General features: G+C 49.5%; 1 protein-coding gene across 3 annotated transcripts in view; it reads right to left on the reverse strand.

Moving 5' to 3' along the window:
- Nucleotides 1–25,064, reverse strand: part of DHX30 (DExH-box helicase 30) — a 31,865-nt gene that overhangs the window by 1,489 nt on the left and 5,312 nt on the right. For 2 of the 3 annotated variants that reach the window (XM_056518809.1, XM_056518810.1), the window contains exons 4-18: nucleotides 20,208–20,323; nucleotides 19,904–20,024; nucleotides 18,166–18,315; nucleotides 13,965–14,117; nucleotides 10,558–11,385; nucleotides 9,339–9,414; nucleotides 8,639–8,743; nucleotides 6,527–6,702; nucleotides 5,436–5,642; nucleotides 5,007–5,088; nucleotides 4,314–4,507; nucleotides 3,107–3,266; nucleotides 2,870–3,027; nucleotides 2,686–2,786; nucleotides 2,422–2,561 (exon numbers count right to left, since the gene is read on the reverse strand). In XM_056518809.1, the coding sequence (XP_056374784.1) occupies nucleotides 2,422–2,561; nucleotides 2,686–2,786; nucleotides 2,870–3,027; nucleotides 3,107–3,266; nucleotides 4,314–4,507; nucleotides 5,007–5,088; nucleotides 5,436–5,642; nucleotides 6,527–6,702; nucleotides 8,639–8,743; nucleotides 9,339–9,414; nucleotides 10,558–11,385; nucleotides 13,965–14,117; nucleotides 18,166–18,315; nucleotides 19,904–20,024; nucleotides 20,208–20,323 (2,767 nt within the window). Of the gene's footprint in view, nucleotides 1–2,421; nucleotides 2,562–2,685; nucleotides 2,787–2,869; nucleotides 3,028–3,106; nucleotides 3,267–4,313; nucleotides 4,508–5,006; nucleotides 5,089–5,435; nucleotides 5,643–6,526; nucleotides 6,703–8,638; nucleotides 8,744–9,338; nucleotides 9,415–10,557; nucleotides 11,386–13,964; nucleotides 14,118–18,165; nucleotides 18,316–19,903; nucleotides 20,025–20,207; nucleotides 20,324–23,237; nucleotides 23,382–25,064 lie in introns of those variants that run through there. The other variant, XM_056518812.1, reaches the window with a different exon arrangement.

The raw sequence follows: 25,064 nt of genomic DNA on the forward strand, positions 1-25,064 counted from the left end.
GCTCATAGCAGCATATTGCCGCTGCGAGCAGGTACATGTAAAAGGCAGAATACAGAGTGTCCTTCAGCGGTTGATCCACAGTGAAATACGCTGCGAAAATCCGCTCGTCTGAACGTACCCTAAGACAGTGTTCCCAAACCAGTGGTCCTCTAGCTGTTGTTGCTCAACTACAAGTCCCAGCATGCCCGGACAGCCGTTGGCTGGGAGTTGTAGTGTTGCCACAGTTGGAGGAACACTGGTTGGGAGACACTACTTTAGATACACCATGCTTTACACTGCAGTCACATCTCCAGAGACCATATGAAAATTCTGCTGGTTACTGTAAGGAATCTAATGTTAAATGACCTGTGATCTCTGCTCCCACAATGCACTGCTCTCAGGGCGGCATGCCACTTGCCCAGGGCGGCATACTGCCCAGGGGGGTCCTGAGAATCTCTGCCTGCCTGCCTGCCGCCCCCCCCCCCCCCCCCCCCATGTCGGCGACCGTGGCAAATCGCAGATCAATTCAGATCTGCGATTTGTCGCTATTCTGGGCTGATCGGGTCTCTGGTGACAGCCCCGATCATCCTGAGGGATAGGAGCGAGGTTGCAGTGCTGCCATCTCCTCCTATCCCCTGCCATTAGTCAGCAATGACTACTGACCAATGGCAGTTGAAGACGGGGGGTTACCATGGAAACGCCGCCCACCCCTGGATGTAGGGCAGAACGGGGGGAAGACGATCATCAGTGGCATCAGCGGAGATCAGCGGCGCAGGTAGGGAGGCGACGGCGGAGCATCAAGGGAGGGGGCAGTAAAGCGATCTTTACTGCTGCCTTCCTAGTGGTTGCCAAACTGAAACTCCCAGCATGCCCAGACAGCCAAAGACTGTCTGGGCATGCTGGGAGTTGTAGTTTTGCAACATCTGGAGGGTCACAGTTTGGAGACCACTATATACAGTGGTGCCCAAACGGTAGCCCTCCAGATGTTGCAAAACTACAACTCTCAGCATGCCTAGACTGCCCAGGCATGCTGGGAGTTGTAGTTCTGTAACATCTGTCCCTTCAGATTTTGCAATTTTCATGAACATTTTTAAAATTGCTGCTCTACTTTGAAGCCCTCTAATGTTTTCAAAAAGTAAAAATATGTCAATTTTATGATGCCAACATAAAGTAGACATATTGTGTTTGTGAATCAATATTAAAATTATTTGGAATATCCATTTTCCTTACAAGCAGAGAGCTTCAAAGTTAGAAAAATGCTAAATTTTAAAAATTTTCAAGAAATTTTGGGATTTTTCACCAAGAACGGATGCAAGTAACGACGAAAATTTACCACTAAAATAAAGTAGAATGTCACGAAAAAACTATCTCAGAATAAATCGGTACAAGCAACTTAGAGTTATTAATGCATAAAGGGACGGTGGTCAGATGTGCAAAAAAGGGCTGCGTCCTTAAGGTCAAAATGAGCTGCGTCCCTAAGGTGTTAAAGACAGTGAGCAGCGGCTGCAGCGGAATTTTTGGTGCAGAATTTCTCCGCAGTGCAGACATACCCTCAGGTTACGTTCACATGTACATAATCCAATGCAGAATTATTTGTTGCTTTAATAGGTCTGCAGCAAAACCACAAGTAGAATTACTGCTGCGGAAGACCCCCAACATTATATATGTGTAATCGAACCCTAAAGTGTATTCCCAAGTTTAGACAAAAGTTAAGCCATAAAAAAAAAAAAAAAAAAAAAAAAAATTAAGTCAGTCAGTCAAACCACACGACATAAAAACACTACGCTTAAAAGGGATACTCCAAAAGGATAGGGGATAAGATGTCTGATCGCGAGGGTCCGGCTGCTGGGGCCCTCTGATCTCACGCAGCACCTAATGTTCTAAATAAACACCGGGTTCCTGTGGCAGTGGTCATGACATCACAGCCACGTCCCTTGTCACGTCACGCCCCCTCCATTCATGTTTATGGGAGGGGGCGTGTCAGCTGACACGCCCCCTCCCATAAACATGAATGGAGGGGGCGTGGCTGTGACATCATTGCCTTGGGCTTAGAGCATACTGAACAAAATGTTCAGAACGCTGGAGCACCTCTTTAAGGCCTGACACATTTTGGTCTTACAACCTTAATCAGAGGCCCTAGGGCCTCTGATTAAGATTGTAAGACCGAAATGTATCAGGCCTTAAGCATAGTGTTTAACATAAAATTTTATGGCTTTATTTAATGGATGGATTTTTACCTGGACTCATGCTGCTGAATTACCCTTTACTTCATTTAATGGACATTTCTTTGGCCAGTGCTCATGCAGGCGGTTACAAGTGAGAGCTGGTTTAGATTTTCCTACCACATATAGTGGTCTCCAAACAACATCTCCCAGCATGCCCGGACAGCCAATGCCCCAAAGCAGTAAAATCATTGCCCCCCCACAGCTGGGGTGTACTCACCTCTTACAGTGGCCGGGCTATCAGTCAGCAAGAGAACGGCCAGGGGGTGAACCATGGAGCTGTCCCGTACGAACACTGCCCCCGAAGACTTCACCGCCTGGAAGTAGGTGAGCCAGGGCATGCCGAAATTCTTTACATCCCTGGAAGAGATGAGCACAAGGGGTCACACTGTGTCTATGAATGTGAAAACCTGCTACAGGCACTACATATCCCAGAAAGCAGTGCATCAAATGTCAGGCTGTCTCCCTCAGACACGGCAGTCACCTGTTCACTGTGCTTTTATGTAGTAGAACAAGTCCAGATTTTGTCTTATAGCAGATGTTATTGGGCCGGAACTTTCCACGGATCACGTTTCCACGTCTGACCTACGAAGTGCAGGGAAATACAGAACAAATAAATGCGATGAAGAGATAGAACAGCTGGGTATTGCATACAGCCCCCTGGTTACCTGTATAAGTTTGGGGTACAGTCCCGCCAGCAGAACCCCCTTCACCAGCTCGTCCTCATCACTCAGCTGGTTGCACAGAGCGAATCTGTCCACACATTCATTCGCTTTATGCACCAGGGAAGCTTCTTCCACATTGGAGGAAAACTGATTGACAAGACCTGGAGGACACAGATCAGGGAGCGGGGTCAGCACCGGAGCGGGTCTCAGCGTGGCCATAACCTCTAGGACGAGGCTCACCTTGGATGAAGCGCAGGGCAGATCTGGAGAGCATGTTATCTTCCATGAAGTCGTCCCGATTGGCGCCATTCCCCATACCGAGGACCTCCTTCCAGGCATGGTAGACTCGGGCGTACACCAGGTGGTCACTGCACGACTGCCCATTGAACCTCTGCTTCACCTGGGCACAAAAACTACGTGAAGACCCGGAATACAAGAACACGTGGGGGCCATGTCACCTGCAATGCCTCCCACCTACCAGCAGAGGTTCCTTACTGTTTAAAGGTAGTTTTATGTTGCTACACAATTGTCTTAACAGAGCGCCATGTGGTCAGACTTGGTATTGCAAGCAATGCACACACAGTATAATATCAATGTACTGCAAACACTAAAAGGGATACGCCACCCCTAAACTTCTTATCCCCTATCCAAAGAATAGGGGATACAATGTCTGATCACGGGGGTCCCGCCGCTGGGACCCCCATGATCTCCAGCACGGCACCCCAGTCATCCAGTGCATGGAGCCAACTCTGCTCCGTGCTGGATGATGGGCGATCAGTCGTCTTACCTCCTCCATTCATGTCTATGGGAGGAGGTGTGACAGCTTTGTACTAGCCATCACGCCCCCTCCCATAGACATTAATGGAGGGGGTGTGGCTTGGCGTCACAAACACGAAAGCTCCAAGCCTTGTATTCAGAACGCTGCAGTGCCGGACCAGAGTTTGCGGGTGGTCTCAGTGGCCAGATATCTTATCCCCGATCCTTTGGAGTAACCCTTTAAAAGGGTTTCTTATTGAGTGTGCCTACAGCTTTTGCAAAACCACAACTCTCAGGCTGTCCAGGCATGCTGGGAGTTGTAGTCTTGAAGCTTCTGGAGGCCACGGCCCCTCCATATATCTCTATGGGAGAGCCAAAGATAGCTGAAAGGCTCTCCCGCTTTGGGTGGGGGACGCCATGTTCCCAGGGAGAGCCGGGGCCCCGTACAGGAGATCAGAGGGTTCCAGCGGTCGGACCCCCCCACAATCTAAAACGTATCCCCAATCCTGTGGATAGGGGATACGTTTTTTGGCGTGAGACTTCTCCTTTAAATGTTTGCAGTATGTTGATATTATACATGTGCTTCACTTGCAATACCAAATCTGACCACATGGTGCGCTGTTAAAGACAAACATATTTAGATGTAGTAGAAAGTAGCATTGCAATCTGGAATGTTCCACCAGTGTCTCACCTGGTTGACCTCTGACCTGTTCATCACTCCACCTTGAAATGGTTCCTTGGTCAGACAGGCCACAATAACCATCATGGGGTGCAGGCAGCGGAATATGGAGGCCAGGACGATGGCTTTCGCCAGGCTGGGGTCGGTGGAGATGCTGGATACACGTTGGCCTAGTAAGGTCAGCTCTTCGTTGTGATCCAGGACCTCTGCAGCAAAAAACACACATTAGTCAGGTGACGCCTGCAGGCGTGTCAATAGGGTCCAAATCACCAAGTCCCTGCCCGATGCTTTACACTGCAGTACTGATCCATTACAGATCATCTATGATCAGTGACTCCAGATGAGCAGCACCATCTAGAACAGTGGTCTCCAACCTGCAGACCTCCAGATGTGGCAAAACTACAACTCCCAGCATTCCCGGACAGCCAACGGCTATCCGGGCATGCTGGGAGTTGTAGTTTTGCCACATCTGGAGGTCTGCAGGTTGGAGACCACTGGTCTAGAATCTAAAATTCTCCTACGATCTCATCATTCTCAGGCAGCTAACTAGGTCCTTCCTCCTTACTTTACACTGCAGCTCTGATTGTTCTGATTGGCTGCTGCGTATATGCACAAGCTCAGCAAGTAGTCAGAATGGAGAAATTAGTTCTACGGCAGCAAGTAACTAAATCATCAGTAACTAATAGACTAATATCTGTTACTCACTGATCTCCTGTAGGAGCTGCACGGCGTCCATGATGGCGCAGCGGTCAGGACTTTCCAGGGCTTGAGACAGGAATTCTACGGCCTAAAATAATAATTAAATTTTTTTTTATAATAATAATAATAATAATATACATATATATAATTTTTTTTGTTTTTTTTTTCTACATTTTTATATTATATTATATACACACACACATATATATATATACACACATATATGTATATATATATATATATATATATATATATATGTATATATTATATATATATATACACACACACACACACATATACATATATATATACATATATATATATATATATATATATATATATATATATATATATATATATATATATATATATATATATATATCACACACACACATATGTACACACAGATATACATATACATGGGGTGTCGCTCACCGTCATCTCCGGGGTGTGAATCTTGGCCTGGACCACCAGGTTCTCCAATGGAGTCCGCAGGATCTCTGCCACCTGAAAGGTGGGCATGGCCTGGTGCTGCTCACGGGTGAAGAGATGGAAGGAGAATCCTGGCTGGCAGCGTCCGGCCCGGCCACGTCTCTGGGTCACATTGGATTTGGACACCCAAGTGGTTTCTAGACACGAAACCTGCAAGAGACATTATACATAGAACGTTAAAGGGGTACTCCGCCCCTAGACATCTTATCCCTTATCCAAAAGGATAAGCGCGATACCCCCCCCCTCCCCCCACAATCTTCTTGCTGCACCCGGCATTCGTTTAGAGCAACATGTGCAGTGCCAGAGGCTCGTGACGTCACAGCCACACCCCCTCAATGCAAGGCAAACTTTGCTCCGTGCCGGATGACTGGCGATCCGGGGCGAAGGCTCGTGACGCCACGGCCACATCTGATTGTGATGTCACAGCCACACACCCTCTATGCAAGTCTATGGGAGGGGGCGTGACGGTTGTGCCTGTGACGTCACGAGCAGATGTGTCCGTGGCGTCACGAGCCTTTGCCCCGCATCGCCAGTCATCCGGCACGGAGCAAAGTTTGCTCCATGCACCGCTCCGCAGCAGAGATCGCAGGGGTCCCCAGCGGCACGACCCCCACGATCAGACATCTTATCCGCCCTATCATTTGGATAAGATTTAATGTCTTCTGTTCTGATGTATAGGATTGGATATCATTGTTGCAAAACGTAATCTCCGAAAACGTGTCAGGCCACGCTGAGAGTGGCAGTTTTTGTTTTCCCAACAGCTGGAGAACCCCAGGTTGGATATTACACCGATCTAGTATTTTACTTGCACTACCTGGCCAAACCACACGGTGCGCCGTTACAAGGAAAGAAAACCAGGTGCAGGAACCAACTAGTGGTAGAAATGATAACTGCAGCAATTTATTCAATTTCACATGTAATATGATGGGTGAAACACATGGTATATACTATCTCCCCCCTCCCTGCTCTATATGCTGCCCCCCTCAGGACCCCTATATTCAGCGCTCGTTCCTATGACAGATTACAGGTCGTACCTTTGTCCGGAGGTCGTATCGCTGTTCTTTGTGCATTCCGGTGTCAACCACATGAACAATATCATCGATGGTGACCGACGTTTCTGCAATGTTTGTAGCGAGGACAATTTTTCGGACACCAGGAGGCGACCGCTCGAAAATGGCCTGCTGGTTCGACAATGGGATGTTGGAGTGAACTGTTGTAGAAAAGGGAAGGGACATCATCACATGGTAGGCGCCACCATTAAAAGGGGTACTCCGCTGCTAAGCGTTTGGAACAAACTGTTCAGAATGCTGGAGCTGGGACCTCGAGACGTCACAGACCCGCCTCCTCAAGACGTCACGTCCCGCCCCCTCAATGCAAGTCTATGGGAGGGGGCGTGACGGCTGTCACGCCCCCTCCCATAGACTTGCTTTGAGGGGGCGGGGCTATGATGTCATGAGGGGTGGGGCTCTGACATCACAAGCTACTGGCACCAGCTCCAGCGTTCGGAACAGTTTGTTCCAAACGCTGAGCAGCAGAGTACCCCTTTAACCAACAGTGCAAAATTTCAAAGTCCAAAATTGCATATTTTAGGGTCACTCTGTATACCCTAAAAAAAGATTATAAAAATGTATCAAAAAAGTCCCATTAAAACTAAAATGGTACTGATAAAAACTTCAGATCACGGCGCAAAAAAGGAGTCCTCATATGGCTCTGTAGGTGCAAAAATTAAAAGCCTTATGATTCTGCATGTTCGTTTGATTCTAAAAAAAAAAAAACGGAAAACCCTGCGTCCTTAAGGTCTTCTTCCCGTTTTTGCATTTTAATTTTTTCCTCATCACCTTCTAAAAATCATAACGCTTTTAATTTTTGCACCTACAGACCCATTTGAGGGCTTTTTTTTTTTTTGGCGCCACCAATTTTACATGTCGGCTATTAACGGCGGCCCTCAGCTGGGGACCGGCTGGTATGTTGCGGGCTCGAGTCAGGAGCCCGCGCCATCCACTGCTTGACGAGTTGGCTTGTCCTTAGACCATGGGTGTCAAACATGCGGCCCACAATGAATATATTTGTGGCCAGAGCAGAGCCGGTGCTTGCCCTGCAGTGGCGGATCCCCCCCATCACTATTAAGGACATCCCCGTGTCCCCAAAGATGTTTTTGTGGCACAGGGATGCCACAGTCAACTCTCAGCGTTCCCGCGATAAGTTAAAAAATGCAGGGGCCGCCGGGAGATAGCGCACGCCGGGACGTCACTGAGGACCCGTGCGTGTGCCCATAGCAACGGAGGCGCGGAGGAGCGGAACATGGAGGTGGAAGACGCGCGCTGGCCAGCATGGTAAGTGACCAGCGGCACGTCAGCTTCGGTGCTCAGACCACCGCTCTGGGGGGTGGGGAACTATACCGCACCTAATGTGGGGAGGGGAACTATACCGCACGTAATGTGGGGAGGGGAACTATACTGCACGTAATGTGGGGAGGGGGAACTATACTGCCAATGCAATTGGGGGGGGGGGGAAACTTAACTGCCAACCTAATGGGGGGGGGGGGGGGAAACAATACTGCCAGCCTAATGTGGGGGAACTATGCTGCCAGCCTAATGTGGGGGAACTATGCTGCCAGCCTAATGTGGGGGAACTATGCTGCCAGCCTAATGTGGGGGAACTATGCTGCCAGCCTAATGTGGGGGAACTATGCTGCCAGCCTAATGTGGGGGAACTATGCTGCCAGCCTAATGTGGGGGAACTATGCTGCCAGCCTAATGTGGGGGAACTATACTACACACCTAATGTGGGGAAACTATACTGTCTGCCTAATGTAGGGGAACTACAACCTAATGTGGGGGAACTATACTGCCAACCTAATGTGGGGGAACTATGCTGCCAACCTAATGTGGGGGAACTATGCTGCCAACCTAATGAGGGGGCCTTGTATTAACTTTATCTCCCGTCACGCTCCCAGAATTCCAGGGCCGGTGTTGCTACGTCCTTTTTTGATGCGGCCCACATAAACTTAAACCTTGTTTTGTTGGCCCACGTTAGCCTTTGAGTTTGACATGTTTGCCTTAGGCGGCAACAGGTTAAATGTCCGCAGCAATCTGCCACAAATACAGACATCTCATTGACAGACGCCGGTGCTCACGTCCACCCACCTGGTAGGATCAGATACCGTCCATTCCTGTAGGACAGATGTTCCTGCAGAATCTCTTGAATGCTGCGGATCTCCTGCCAACCGGGAAGGAAGCAGAGGATGCCCCCTACAGGACAAAAAAAATATATACAGGTCAGTCGACATCCCAATGAAGTGAAGCATCACACGTGACCACAATGCCTTAAAGGGGCACTCCACTGGCTAGCGTTTGGAAGTAAATGTTCTGAACGCTGTTTTTTGCACTGCGGGGGTCGGCCACACCCCTCGACACATCACGGCCACACCCCTTCAATGCAAGTCTATGGGAATGGCCGTCACGCCCACTCCCATAGACTTGCATTGAGGGGGCATGGCTGTGATGACACGAGGGGCGTGGCCGACCCCTGCAGTGCAAAAAACAGCGTTTGGAACATTAACTTCCAAACGCTAGCCAGTGGAGTACCCCTTTAAGTGCTCCAGTGCTGGACTCCTCTCTATGACATTTATGGTCTAAAACAGTGGTCTTCAACCTGCGGACCTCCAGATGTTGCAAAACTACAACACCCAGCATGCCCGGACAGCCGTTGGCTGTCCGGGCATGCTGGGAGTTGTAGTTTTGCAACATCTGGAGGTCCGCAGGTTGAAGACCACTGGTCTAAAACAAAAATAGTGAATCCGGACTTGGTGAATGTAGTGCGGCTGGAGGGGTCCTGTCACCTCACCTGGGGGGCCGCACTCATCAATATGAAGGATGACCTCACTGATCAGATCCAGGTCTGGGACACATTCCTCACGAGCCTAAAAACAGAAGAAGTAAAAAAAAAAAAAAAAAAAATTCAGGTAGGGAGGTGACAACAATCCGATATAGGGTACGGGGGGGGAGGGTCACTGGAGTCTTATACTGGACTTTTAACATTACTGAAACAGCTGAGATGTGATACAATTGTATCCAGTCTAGACAATGCTCTGTGAGCTAAACATCCTGGACTCCAGACTGATACATTGTACATAGCTAGTCCTGCCCTCAGCTGAGAAGTGATACAATTGTATCCAGTCTAGACAATGCTCTGTGAGCTAAACATCCTGGACTCCAGACTGATATATTGTACATAGCTAGTCCTGATCTCAGCTGAGAAGTGATACAAATGTATCCAGTCTATAGACAATGCTCTGTGAGCTAAACATCCTGGACCCCAGACTGATACATTGTACATAGCTAGTCCTGCTCTCAGCTGAGAAGTGATACAATTGTATCCAGTCTAGACAATGCTCTGTGAGCTAAACATCCTGGACTCCAGACTGATATATTGTACATAGCTAGTCCTGCCCTCAGCTGAGCAGTGATACAATTGTATCCAGTCTATAGACAATGCTCTGTGAGCTAAACATCCTGGACCCCAGACTGATACATTGTACATAGCTAGTCCTACTCTCTGCTGAGAAATGATACAATTGTATCCAGTCTAGACAATGCTCTGTGAGCTAAACACATCACTACAAATCTCTCTCCTGTCCAGTCTGGAGTCACGGATGTTTAGCTCACAGAGCATTGTCTAGACTGGATACAATTGTAACAAACCCCTAGGACAGGTTGTCACCTTCTAAATGTAAACAAGATTGTTTCTATTCCCTGACAATAAGCAGAGGTCATGAAAACCTTAAAGGGGTACTCCGCTGCTCAGCATTTGGAACAAACTGTCCGAAAGCTGGCGCCGGCAGCTCGTAATGTCATAGCTCCGCCCCCTCAATGCAAGTCTATGGGAGGGGGCGTGATGTCTGTCACGCCCCCTCCCATAGAGTTGCATTGAGGGGGCGGGGCTATGACATCACGAGCTGCCAGCGCCAGCTTTCGGACAGTTTGTTCCAAACACTGAGCAGCGGAGTACCCCTTTAAGGAATATCTTGAACCCCAGTAACCCCCATGTCGTCTCACGTATCTACCTGTGAATTTTGGGAGAACGTCCGCCCCAGCATGGGTAAGATGTCCTCCAGGAAATGCTCCTTCACAGGGTACATAAACCCCGGCACCCTCACAATCGGGCAGTCCTCGAAGTAGCGGGAGATCCGCTCGTTGTCGCCGGTGGCGCTCATCAGGATGATCTTGATGTCGGGGTTCACATCTAAGACCTGCTTGAGGAGGATGAGGAGGAAGTCTGTGTTGACGTCTCTTTCGTGGACTTCATCCACCACCACGTGGCTCACCCCCCTCAGCTCCGGGTTTGACTGCAGCTTCTTTAGCAGCACCCCAACAGTGCAGAAGAGAAGGGCGCCCTCGCGAGGCGGCAGATCGCTCTCCAGTCTGACTTGGTAGCCAACATTACGGCGAAGACTTGGCCCCAATTCCTGGCCCACGCGGTGAGCCACGGACACGGCGCTGATCCTGCGGGGCTGGGTGATTAACATGTTACAGTGGGCGCCGGCGCCCCTCAGGATGGCGTCCTCCAGGATGTAGCGAGGGATGCGCGTGGTCTTGCCACATCCCGTGTCTCCAGCGATCACCACCACTTGATTGTTCACAATGGCGGACAGGATGTCCTCACGATGGTGGTCGGCGGGCAGATCCTGTAAGGCCACGCTGCGGTCCCATCTTTCCTCCAGGGATCGGCTGATGTGGAACGCCTCAGACTCAGACAGCGGGGCGTACGGCCGGCCCGTGATCGGGTCAGAGAAAGAAGAGGACATATTGGAGAAATCCATGTACGGGGAATCATTGTAAGAGTAATTGTAATCCTCATCGAAACGGGATCCGGTGCTCGGCTCTAAGGGAAACTGGAACATAAAATTCGGTATTAATTACTAAAATCACTATACAAACCCTAAAGATACACAACTGGCTATCCTGCCCATATCAGGTACACACCCACCACCACAGCGCCATCTGTTTTATTCAGCACAGCTGCATCCACACATCATTACTGTAACTGTGTCATGTGATCTCCTCTCCAGCTCTACCTGTATACTGCTATCTCTATAGGACCAGAATATATAGTAGTTATACACCTCCCCTCCAGCTCTACCTGTATACTGCTGCTATCTCTATGGGATCAGAATATATAGTAGTTATACACCTCCCATCCAGCTCTACCTGTATACTGCTGCTATCTCTACAGGATCAGGATATATATAGTAGTTATACACCTCCCCTCCAGCTCTCTCTCTCTACAGGATCAGTATAACTACTATATATCCTGATCCCATAGAAGCAGCAGTATACAGATAGAGCTGGAGGGGAGGTGTATAACTACTATTTATACACCTCCCCTCCAGCTCTATCTGTATACTGCTGCTATCTCTATGGGATCAGGATATATAGTAGTTAAACACCAAGTCTATCTTTATACTGCTGCAATCTATATAAAAAAATATATATATATATATATATATATATATATATATATATATATATATATATATATATATATATATATTTTACCAGCATTTTAGAAAATTACAGCTTAAACATGGTCAAAATGAAACATGAAAAATGCAACGTGTGATCACAGCGGAGACTTCAAATCTTCATTTTATAGGTAAAATAACTTTTGCCTCATGGCAAAATCTCTCTAGAAATGCATCTGAGTAAGAAAATGCAAAGAAAACTGCACAAAATGTGAACTGACCCCAACCCACTTATGAGTCTCAGCAGTTTAGGCTTCTGGTTGCTGCAGACTAGCCAGGTGATTAGGTCTTATAAGGTGAACTGCAGTGATCAGACTCCACCCCCTCTCTTTCTGCATTCATGGGAAATGAAGGCAGCATTGGGAAATCATTTTAATGATGAATGGCTGAAAACTCCCATGCCTGCCACATCAGCTAAACAGGTAAGAACAAGGCATACACAAGAACCACTTCATTATTTTATGACCTTAAAAAGGGGTATTCCAGCCTTAGACATCTTAACCCTGGGGCCCCCCCGTTATCGCGGTGCAGCACACGCATTCTCTGTGGGGCAGCGTCTACAGTCTCAGAGAGTTCTTTCTTTCTGGGACTGGAGACGTGACGTCACGCCCCCTCCATACATGTCTATGATAGGGGGCGTGGCGGCCGCCACGCCCCCTATCATAGACATGTATGGAGGGGGCGTGGAGTCACGTCACCAGTCCCGGAAAGAAAGAACTCTCTGAGACTGTTGACGCTGCCCCACAGAGAATGTGTGGATAGGGGGATAAAGTATTTTTGCCCGGATAACCCCTTTAAACGACAATGAACGTAGATGTACGTTATGGTGCCGCCGTGGTATTTCACACACCATGACCGCGAGCACGGGACCGGTGCTTGCGTCATGCGCAGCCAGGGACCCGCCGGTAATGGTGGACATCAGCGATCGCGTGGATGTCCGCTATTAACACTCAGATGCCGTGATCAATACTGATCACGGCATCTGCGGCAGTGCGGTACTTTACATGGATGATCGGATCGCCAGTAGCGCTGCCGCGGGGATCCGATCATCCATAATGGCGGCCGGAGGTCCCCTCACATGCCTCTGACGGTCTCCAGGGGTCTTCTGCTCTGGTCTGAGATCGAGCAGACCAGAGCAGAAGATGACCGATAACACTGATCAGTGCTATGTCCTATACATAGCACTGAACAGTATTAGCAATCAAATGATCGCTATAGATAGTCCCCTATGGGGACATAAAAAGTGTAAGCAAAAAAATAAATAAAGTGAAAAATCCCCTCCCCCAATAAAAATGTAAGTCATCCGTTTTTCCCATTTCACCCCCCTAAAGAGCATTAAAAAAAAAATACATATTTGGTAGTCTGAACTATCAAAATATATTGTTAATTTTCCCGTACAGTTAATGGCGTAAACGTAATAAAATAACAGTCCAAAATTGCTGCTTTTTTGTCACATTTAATAAAAAAAAAAAAAAAAAAAAAAATAAGTGGTACTGATAAAAACTCCAGATCACGGCGCCAAAAAAATGAGCCCTCATACCGCCTTGTATATGGAAAAATTAGAATGTTATAGGTGGTCAAAATAGGACAATTTCAAACATACTAATTTTGTTTAAATGGTTTTAGATTATTTTTTTTTTTTTAAGCGACACAATTATAGAAAAGCAAATAACATGGGGATCATTTTAATCGTATTGACCCACAGAATAAATAAAACATGACATTATTACCGGAAAGTGTACAGCGTGGACGCTCCGGGGGCTGATTCTAACGGGGTGCGGCGTGGAAGATCACGGGGGTCCCCAGCGGCGGGACCTGCGCAATCAGGCATCTTATCCCCGGAGTACCCCTTTAAGCTGGATATACACTTTCATTGCCGCCGAAAAAACATTTGTTAAGCCAACAGTTCTCTCTCCTGATACACGTGAACGTTTGGCGCGGCCTCTCACCTCGTACAGATAATGCTCTATCCTCTGCAGCAGATGATCGGGGACCTGGAACCTCTTTGCTTGTCTTTGCTGTTCCTGAAATTTCTGCACTGATGATTTGTTGTACATGACGTTACTAAGGGGCCGGTTCTGAGTGTCCAGGAGTCCGAGATCCTAAAAATGGGGAGCGAAAAACATTACAAAAAATACAGAAAAAAAATAAAGATGTCTTCTACAAAGTTCTTAACATCATATGAATCAGATCCTGTGATGCTATAGAGAGTGACGCGCAAACAATTCTATCCCTGAGCCGCCCCTCCCCCGGTAATGGACGGCGCTGCCATCTCTGAGCTCCCCCTGATAATGGACGGCGCTGCCATCTCTGAGCTCCCCCTCCCCCCAGTAATGGACGGCGCTGCCATCTCTGAGCTCCCCCTGATAATGGACTGTGCTGCCATCTCTGCCTCCCCCCCCCCGGTAATGGACGGCACTGCCGTCTCTGAGCTCCCCCCTCCCCCGGTAATTGACAGCGCTGCCATCTCTGAGCTCCCCCCCGGTAATGGATTGTGCTGCCATCTCGGAGCTCCCCCCTCCCCCGGTAATGGACGGCGCTGTTATCTCTAAGCTCCCCCTGGTAATGGACGGCGCTGTTATCTCTGAGCTCCCCCTGGTAATGGACGGCGCTGTTATCTCTGAGCTCCCCCTGGTAATGGACGGCGCTGCCATCTCTGAGCTCCCCCTGGTAATGGACTGCGCTGCCATCTCTGAGCTCCCCCTGGTAATGGACTGCGCTGCCATCTCTGAGCTCCCCCCGGTAATGGACGGCGCTGCCATCTCTGAGCTCCCCCCGGTAATGGACTGCGCTGCCATCTCTGAGCTCCCCCTGGTAATGGACTGTGCTGCCATCTCTGAGCTCCCCCTGGTAATGGACTGTGCTGTTATCTCTGAGCTCCCCCTGGTAATGGACGGCGCTGTTATCTCTGAGCTCCCCCTGGTAATGGACTGCGCTGCCATCTCTGAGCTCCCCCCGGTAATGGACTGCGCTGCCATCTCTGAGCTCCCCCTGGTAATGGACTGCGCTGTTATCTCTGAGCTCCCCCTGGTAATGGACTGCGCTGTTATCTCTGAGCTCCCCCTGGTAATGGACGGCGCTGTTATCTCTGAGCTCCCCCTGGTAATGGACGGCGCTGTTATCTCTGAGCTCCCCCTGGTAATGGACGGCGCTGCCATCTCTGAGCTCCCCCCAGTAATGGACTGCGCTGCCATCTCTGAGCTCCCCCTGGTAATGGACTGCGCTGCCATCTCTGAGCTCCCCCCGGTAATGGACTGCGCTGCCATCTCTGAGCTCCCCCCAGTAATGGACGGCACTGCCATCTCTGAGCTCCCCCCTCCCCCGGTAATTGACAGCGCTGCCATCTCTGAGCTCCCCCCCGGTAATGGACTGTGCTGCCATCTCGGAGCTCCCCCCTCCCCCGGTAATGGACGGCGCTGTTATCTCTAAGCTCCCCCTGGTAATGGACGGCGCTGTTATCTCTGAGCTCCCCCTGGTAATGGACGGCGCTGTTATCTCTGAGCTCCCCCTGGTAATGGACGGCGCTGCCATCTCTGAGCTCCCCCTGGTAATGGACGGCGCTGCCATCTCTGAGCTCCCCCCGGTAATGGACTGCGCTGCCATCTCTGAGCTCCCCCTGGTAATGGACTGTGCTGTTATCTCTGAGCTCCCCCTGGTAATGGACTGTGCTGTTATCTCTGAGCTCCCCCCGGTAATGGACTGCGCTGCCATCTCTGAGCTCCCCCTGGTAATGGACTGTGCTGTTATCTCTGAGCTCCCCCTGGTAATGGACGGCGCTGCCATCTCTGAGCTCCCCCTGGTAATGGACTGCGCTGCCATCTCCGAGCTCCCCCTGGTAATGGACGGCGCTGTTATCTCTGAGCTCCCCCTGGTAATGGACGGCGCTGTTATCTCTGAGCTCCCCCCGGTAATGGACTGCGCTGCCATCTCTGAGCTCCCCCTGGTAATGGACGGCGCTGCCATCTCTGAGCTCCCCCCGGTAATGGACTGCGCTGCCATCTCTGAGCTCCCCCTGGTAATGGACTGCGCTGTTATCTCTGAGCTCCCCCTGGTAATGGACGGCGCTGTTATCTCTGAGCTCCCCCTGGTAATGGACGGCGCTGCCATCTCTGAGCTCCCCCTGGTAATGGACGGCGCTGCCATCTCTGAGCTCCCCCCGGTAATGGACTGCGCTGCCATCTCTGAGCTCCCCCTGGTAATGGACTGCGCTGCCATCTCTGAGCTCCCCCTGGTAATGGACTGTGCTGTTATCTCTGAGCTCCCCCTGGTAATGGACGGCGCTGCCATCTCTGAGCTCCCCCCGGTAATGGACTGCGCTGCCATCTCTGAGCTCCCCCTGGTAATGGACTGTGCTGCCATCTCTGAGCTCCCCCTGGTAATGGACTGTGCTGTTATCTCTGAGCTCCCCCTGGTAATGGACGGCGCTGTTATCTCTGAGCTCCCCCTGGTAATGGACTGCGCTGCCATCTCTGAGCTCCCCCCGGTAATGGACTGCGCTGCCATCTCTGAGCTCCCCCTGGTAATGGACTGCGCTGTTATCTCTGAGCTCCCCCTGGTAATGGACGGCGCTGTTATCTCTGAGCTCCCCCTGGTAATGGACGGCGCTGCCATCTCTGAGCTCCCCCTGGTAATGGACGGCGCTGCCATCTCTGAGCTCCCCCCAGTAATGGACTGCGCTGCCATCTCTGAGCTCCCCCTGGTAATGGACTGCGCTGCCATCTCTGAGCTCCCCCCGGTAATGGACTGCGCTGCCATCTCTGAGCTCCCCCCGGTAATGGACTGCGCTGCCATCTCTGAGCTCCCCCCAGTAATGGACTGCGCTGCCATCTCTGAGCTCCCCCCAGTAATGGACGGCACTGCCATCTCTGAGCTCCCCCCTCCCCCGGTAATTGACAGCGCTGCCATCTCTGAGCTCCCCCCCGGTAATGGACTGTGCTGCCATCTCGGAGCTCCCCCCTCCCCCGGTAATGGACGGCGCTGTTATCTCTAAGCTCCCCCTGGTAATGGACGGCGCTGTTATCTCTGAGCTCACCCCCGGTAATGGACGGCGCTGTTATCTCTGAGCTCCCCCTGGTAATGGACGGCGCTGCCATCTCTGAGCTCCCCCTGGTAATGGACGGCGCTGCCATCTCTGAGCTCCCCCCGGTAATGGACTGCGCTGCCATCTCTGAGCTCCCCCTGGTAATGGACTGCGCTGCATCTCTGAGCTCCCCCTGGTAATGGACGGCGCTGTTATCTCTGAGCTCCCCCCTGGTAATGGACGGCGCTGCCATCTCTGAGCTCCCCCTGGTAATGGACGGCGCTGCCATCTCTGAGCTCCCCCCGGTAATGGACTGCGCTGCCATCTCTGAGCTCCCCCTGGTAATGGACTGTGCTGTTATCTCTGAGCTCCCCCTGGTAATGGACTGTGCTGTTATCTCTGAGCTCCCCCCGGTAATGGACTGCGCTGCCATCTCTGAGCTCCCCCTGGTAATGGACTGTGCTGTTATCTCTGAGCTCCCCCTGGTAATGGACGGCGCTGCCATCTCTGAGCTCCCCCTGGTAATGGACGGCGCTGCCATCTCTGAGCTCCCCCCGGTAATGGACTGCGCTGCCATCTCTGAGCTCCCCCTGGTAATGGACTGCGCTGTTATCTCTGAGCTCCCCCTGGTAATGGACGGCGCTGTTATCTCTGAGCTCCCCCTGGTAATGGACGGCGCTGCCATCTCTGAGCTCCCCCTGGTAATGGACGGCGCTGCCATCTCTGAGCTCCCCCCAGTAATGGACTGCGCTGCCATCTCTGAGCTCCCCCTGGTAATGGACTGCGCTGCCATCTCTGAGCTCCCCCCGGTAATGGACTGCGCTGCCATCTCTGAGCTCCCCCCAGTAATGGACTGCGCTGCCATCTCTGAGCTCCCCCCGGTAATGGACGGCGCTGTTATCTCTGAGCTCCCCCTGGTAATGGACTGCGCTGCCATCTCTGAGCTCCCCCCAGTAATGGACTGCGCTGCCATCTCTGAGCTCCCCCCAGTAATGGACTGCGCTGCCATCTCTGAGCTCCCCCCAGTAATGGACTGCGCTGCCATCTCTGAGCTCCCCCCAGTAATGGACTGCGCTGCCATCTCTGAGCTCCCCCTGGTAATGGACGGCGATGTTATCTCTGCCTCCCACCTTCAGCCTCTGACAGGCGAGGGCCGCAGCCCTTCTCTCTGCTTCAATCCAGCGATGACCCTTGGCAATGAAGATCATAGGTTCGGGCCACTGCAGGGTCAGCCGACACGTCTTCACTCTTCCTCCCATGCGCTGGTAACGTACGTAATCCTGATTGAGAAAGAAATAACGATAATACAGAAGAGTGGAGGCGCCATGACGACATTTCCCTTTAACCCCTTAATGACATGAGCAATTTTAGTTTTTGCACGTTTTTTTTTCCCTTCTCGACCTTTAATAACCATAACACTTATTTTCTCATCTACACACCCAAGACTTGTTTTTTGTGACGCAAATTATACTTTGTAATTTGTTCCTTAATTTTTCCATAACATATATGAGCTCCAAAATAGAAACAAATACGCAATTTAGCAAATTTAGGGGGTCGTTTCATTTAACGCAGTTAACTGAGCCATTTTCTGATTCCTAGAACTTTTTTTAAATTTTTTTTACATTTTTTTCCATATATGCAGCTGTTTGATGGTAATTTTTTGCGCTGTGATCTGTAGTTTTTATTGTTACCATTTTGGTACTGATTGGACTTTTTGATCGCTTTTTTCGGGGATATGACGACAATTCGGGGATGTGATTGAAGACAACATAATTCTGAGTTGTTTTTTTTTTTTTTTTTAAACAATCACGCCATTTGCTAAATGGGATAAATAATATCACCAAATATGAATATTTTTATTAGGTTTATTTTTATATGTAAAGTTAGAAAGGGGTTAACATAGGTGTTTTATTTATTTATTTATTTATTTTTTATACACACATATCCTTAGATTAATCATTTAGGTCATTGCTGTTCTATTGACCAGCACTGATCTGTGTGCTCTGCTCTCCATTCATAGAGCTTGTCTGCAACATCACGGACATCATGGAAGGAGAGGCAAGTCCTCCGGCTACCTCAACAGTGGATCCACCCCACTACACCACCAGGGACCATTTAAATGTAGCTCTGGATGCAGCTGTCAGCATGGACACTGGCGATTTATAAGCGTAGATACCCGGCTGTTGTGAGTTCCACATGCCGGCTATTTGTGGCAGCCTCCAACTACTGAAATCCTCTGGAGGGTGCCCGATATGTCACGGGCTTGAGGCAGGAGCATGCTCCCTCTCTACTTAAAAGGAGTACTCCGCCCCTAGACATCTTATCCTCTATCCAAAGCATAGGGAATAATGTCTGATCCCACCGCTGGGGAACCCCGTGATATCCCTGCTGCACCCGGCATTCGTTTAGGGGGGGGGGGGGGGGGGGGGGGGGCATAGACACTCATTGAGGGGGCGTGGTCTTGACGTCACGAGCAGGGCGCGGCATCATCACGAGCCTCCGCCCTGCATCGCCAGGTATCCAGAACGGAGCGAAGTTTGCTCCGTGCACTGGATGTCTGAGGTGCCGCAGCAGAGATCGCGGGGGTCCCCAGCTGTAGAACCCCTGCGATCAGACATCTTATCCCCCTGTCCTTTGGATAGGGGATGAGATGTCTAGGGGCAGAGTACTCCTTTAACAGCCCCATGATGAAAATGTAAGGGGTTAACGGTCACCTCCAACTGGCTGACATTACTGCCGCTGGGTCAGGCCAAGGTGTAAACAGCTTTAGCCCAAAATTGTCTGCCAATCCAGGCCAGATGAGTGGATCAGATAATCTGGCTCCAGGAGGTTTTGCTATAGATGAATTCGTCTGGACGAGTGACCTACCTTACTGTTGGAGGAGACGGCCGCTTGGATGACGGTGGTGAGCAGATGTTTGGGATTGGAGAATACACGCATCGCCTGGATAGCTTCAGGATCGTCAATGGCCGATTCCACAGGGAGGATCCTAAAAGAGTCAAAAAGACCGATGTGATGCAGAAACAATAAGTGTAATAAGAGGCGGACATGGCAGGTAAAGAGTCCTCAGATGTGAAAATCACAACAAAGATATACAGGAGTCAGACCCCAGAGACGCTCATACTCCACAGTCTGATCCTCATGTAATCGATGTCACCGTATCGGGCGGTACCTGGTCTCTACGCTGTGGATCTGGCTCCGTGTCCGTGAGGAGACCGGTGCCGCTTCCAGACTCTCCCACTGATCTCTTCTCTCCTTTAGATTACCCATCCGCAACAAGCCAAAGTCCTGAAAAAAGAAACTTAGGATGAGTCCTGGAGTCGTGACAAAAACACATGGCCAGTCCTAAAACCGAGCCGTCAGCCACCTTTCCCCTACCCCTGAAAGGCAAAACTGATTGTTTATAAAATAAGAAAGAAGATTGGGGCACAAGGTCAAGGATTTGTGGACCCGCATAGGGTAATAATTAATTTAATTTATTAATAATAAATGTGTAAAACAGTGATCCCAATAACTCACAGGGCCCTTGTAAAGTCACGGTAATCACTGGATAAGGTATAATAAATAATATTCACTAGATAAAAGTAATAGATAAATATATATATATATATATATATATATATATATATATATATATATATATATATTAATCATACAAGAATAAAAAGTCTGTTGAGACCAAATGTAACTCCCAATAATATTGCAAATATTAATAGCCTATAGCAATGTTTGCATAGAAACCATTAGTGGGTTAATAGAACCATCCAAAAATGTTCATAACCTGTAAAATGATTGCATAATCTCCACTGATAGGTTGATATCACTGAATGACAGACAGACTGCTGTATCCAATGGCAACAATTCGATGAATTCACTGGCAGCAGTCTATAGGATGAAGTGCAGTAATAGAGATCTCTATGCTTGTTCGCTTCAAATGGAAAAATGCTGCTGAGGAAGATACTGAGAAAGTATTGAAACGCGTCCAGCTACTCTTATTAACTGCTGAGACCACCATCAACCACATTTTAGTAAGCATAGACTTTGTGACTTACCATCCTACATATCGCTAGTCCCATGCGCACTTATCACCCACGAGGACGTGACCGGCATCTCTAGTGGAAGTGCTGGAGCTACCTTGCCCGGGACCCACCGACACCTGGCGCCGCCAACCTAGGAGAATGCCGAGTCTTCGACGGCGCTCTCTCCTGCCGTGAGAGACACCTGCATCACAGACACATCACCGGAGCTCACAAGGGACCGCAGGAGAGATCGCACTCTCCCAAAGACTACACTTCCTACGTCATACAGACTGATGCCCGAGCGGCGAGCGTGTCCCATCCTGTACTACGGAGCGGCGAGCGCGTCCCGTCCCGTCCTGTACTACGGAACGGCGAGCGCGTCCCAGCCTGTACTACGGAACGGCGAGCGCGTCCCAGCCTGTACTACGGGGCGGCGAGCGCGTCCCAGCCTGTACTACGGGGCGGCGAGCATGTCCTATCCTGTACTACGGAGCGGCGAGCGTGTCCCATCCTGCACTACGGAGCGGGGAGCGGGTCCTATCCTGTACTACGGAGCGGCGAGCGTGTCCCATCCTGCACTACGGAGCGGCGAGCGTGTCCTATCCTGTACTACGGAGCGGCGAGCGTGTCCTATCCTGTACTACGGAGCGGCGAGCGTGTCCTATCCTGTACTACGGAGCGGCGAGCGTGTCCTATCCTGTACTACGGAGCGGCGAGCGTGTCCTATCCTGTACTACGGAGCGGCGAGCGTGTCCTATCCTGTACTACGGAGCGGCGAGCGTGTCCTATCCTGTACTACGGAGCGGCGAGCGTGTCCTATCCTGTACTACGGAGCGGCGAGCGGCTCCCGTCCTGTACTACAGAGCGGCGAGCGCGTCCCATCCTGTACTACGGAGCGGCGAGCGCGTCCCGTCCTGTACTACGGAGCGGCGAGCGCGTCCCGTCCTGTACTACGGAGCGGCGAGCGCGTCCCGTCCTGTACTACGGAGCGGCGAGCGCGTCCCGTCCTGTACTACGGAGCGGCGAGCGCGTCCCGTCCTGTACTATGGAGCGGCGAGCTTACAAGTATCTCCTGCTGCCTTCTTTTGTTACAAACTGCTTCCTTCACTAATCGCTAACAGTGATACAATTCTCACTTATGCCGGCTACATCTTTCATCATTGTTACAAAGTGACAGACAGTTTCCATTTGAAGCGAACAAGCACAGAGATCTCTATTACTGCACTTCATCCTATAGACTGCTGCCAGTGAATCCATCTAATTGTTGCCATTGGATACAGCAGTCTGTCTGTCATTCAGTGATATCAACCTATCAGTGTAGATTATGCAATCATTTTACAGGCTATGAACATTTTTGGATGGTTCTATTAACCCACTAATGGTTTCTATGCAAACATTGCTATAGGCTATTAATATTTGCAATATTAATGTGAGTTACATTTGGTCTCAACAGAGTTTTTAATCTTGTCTGATTAATATATATATATAATTACTTTTATCTAGTGAATATTATTATTTATTATACCTTATCCAGTGATTACCGTGACTTTACAAGGGCCCTGTGAGTTATTGGGATCACTGTCTACACATTTATTATTAATAAATTAAATTAATTATTACCCTATACGTGTCCACAAATCCTTGACCTTGAGCCCCAATCTTCTTTCTTTTTAATTTTATATTCACCTGATACACCGTGGGTATAGGTGTATCTTTTGGGCAGCCCAGGTCTATTTTGGTCGTGAATTGAACAAGAGCCACTCCATTTTTCTCTACTATGTTTATAAAAAAATAAAAATAAAAAAAATAACAAAAGATGGATTCCCTGCCCCCATAATTAGAGACGTTTGCCATTCTGGATCACTAAGCAATACTTTTCCAGAGCAGACACCGACTGTAAAAATCAGGAAATCTGAGCACAAGATAAGTGCGGACAATAGCTGAGAAATTAAGTCATGTGGTCTTGTAGTGGATTGATAAGTACGAATATAAATACTTATATAAAATATCCGTTTTCCTAAACTGCATACTAGGATCCTTGCTGAGCTAAACTGCTCCCTCCTCCCACGTTTGCTCCCCCCACCCCCTCGCATCGTGCATCAAAGATGGCGCCCCGAGTTGGAATGTAGCAAAGATAAAGAAGAAATGTATCTGGAGAAGAAAGACGCAGGAGAAGACTTAACCAATTAGCTGCTTTCGCCACCCAATTCGCGCGACCTTTTGCAGACGTCGCTGTATCGTCTATATAACCCCTGTACAGCTTTATTTCTGGTTAACAAAGAAAGTAACAACCAACGGTCATCTTGTCAGTTTGAACTTCCTGGCGTGTGCACCGCGTGTGCACCGCTCGTGATGAACTAATCAGGAAGAGGCAGATCTTCACTGGGTACAACCAGGCTCTATCACAGTCTTTTTTTTTTTTAAGGTACTTTAAAAGGGGTACTCCGCTGCTCAGCGTTTGGGAAAAATTTTTCCGAACGCACCAGCAGCTCGTGATGTCATAGCCCTGCTCCCCCAATGCAAGTCTATGACATAGACTTGCATTGGGGGAGCGGGGCTATGACATCACGAGCTGCCGGTGCGTTCGGAAAATGTTTTCCCAAACGCTGAGCAGCGGAGTACCCCTTTAAGGAAACACTCTGGATTTTATTATTTGTTTTGTCCATACAATGCACACTCATTCCCAGTATTCCTTCAGTCTCATATGTTTCATTTCAGCTCAGCTGCCATCTATCATTTGGAGTGCGTTACCGGCTAGGTTGTGTGATGTGTGTATCTCCAACAACGTTTAATCGTTTGGAATAAAGCAGTGAAGTTTTAAAGGAGTTGCTGGATCATCTATCTTTCTTTACTGTCACAGCTGCCATCTATACAGTACTGGGCTGGTCATGTGACCACCAATCTGACAACCAATTGAGTACACGCTCTCCTGTGTGGAGGCCTTCCTACGACCCATCACTCTTGGCAGCTCAGACCCCCTCCCTACCTCCATACTACATACATCCAGTGCCTTTTGAAGAAATCAACTCTGCTCTGCTTAGAGACCAGAAGAACAGTGATATAGTAGGAGAGTCCATACAGTGATCAGAGTTATACAAAATCCCTGACTCCCACTGACTCTCTCTTCTATGTGCAGATTGTCCTATGAAATGAGGCTACACAAAGATCTGCTTGTAGGAGTCGACAGGGAGACACCCCTTAGGATAAAGGCTGAAGCTGCATCTAATAAGATTACACAGACTATAGAGTTAGGAAACAGAAGTTAACTTTTTATATATTAAAGATAAAGCTCTACTGAACAACTTTTCAATTGCTTTAACATTTTTCCCTCCTTTCATGTTTTTCTTACTTTAAAAACTCCTACACTAGGGGTCTCCCTAGCAGTCCTGGCTGCAAGCATTTCTAATGCTTTCGGACTCAGGGCATGAGTCTGAAATCACTCTACAGCCAGGACACGTACGAGCTCAGCGAACACTGAGCTCGTACATGAGCAGGGTGCACTCCTGATTCCTTATTCCTGCAGGGCACAGCAGCTCTGTCCTCCGAACAGAGAGGAGGAGCCGTGTGCCAGGGCTGTATGCCCGCTCCTGAGAGGGATCGCAGCATACAGCGCCTGCCGTGTTACGCCCACTGCCTCCCCTCGCACACTGCTCTGAACTGAGCTACCTAAGGAGAGAAAAATTTTATTTTTAGGTGGTTTTAAAGAAAAATTCAGGGACTTTGAGTCAGGGACAGATGGGGAGGGGGATCAGGGAGAGTTTAGATGATGATAAGTACTCTTTTAGTCTCTTTAAAAGGGGTTCTGCAGTATAGGACAATTTATCCTCTATCTAAAGGATAGGGGATGAGTGTCTGATCGCGGGAGCCCCCTGTGATCTCCTGCACAGCGCTCCGGATCTCCTTATGTACGGAGCGGCGGTCAGCACTCTCCCTCCATTCATCTCTATGGGAGAATTGGAGATAACTGAGCACTGTACTCGTGTATCTCCAGCTCTCCCATAAGGAGAGTG

This window comes from Hyla sarda, chromosome 5 (assembly GCF_029499605.1).
Source record: "Hyla sarda isolate aHylSar1 chromosome 5, aHylSar1.hap1, whole genome shotgun sequence".
NCBI lineage: Eukaryota > Metazoa > Chordata > Amphibia > Anura > Hylidae > Hyla > Hyla sarda.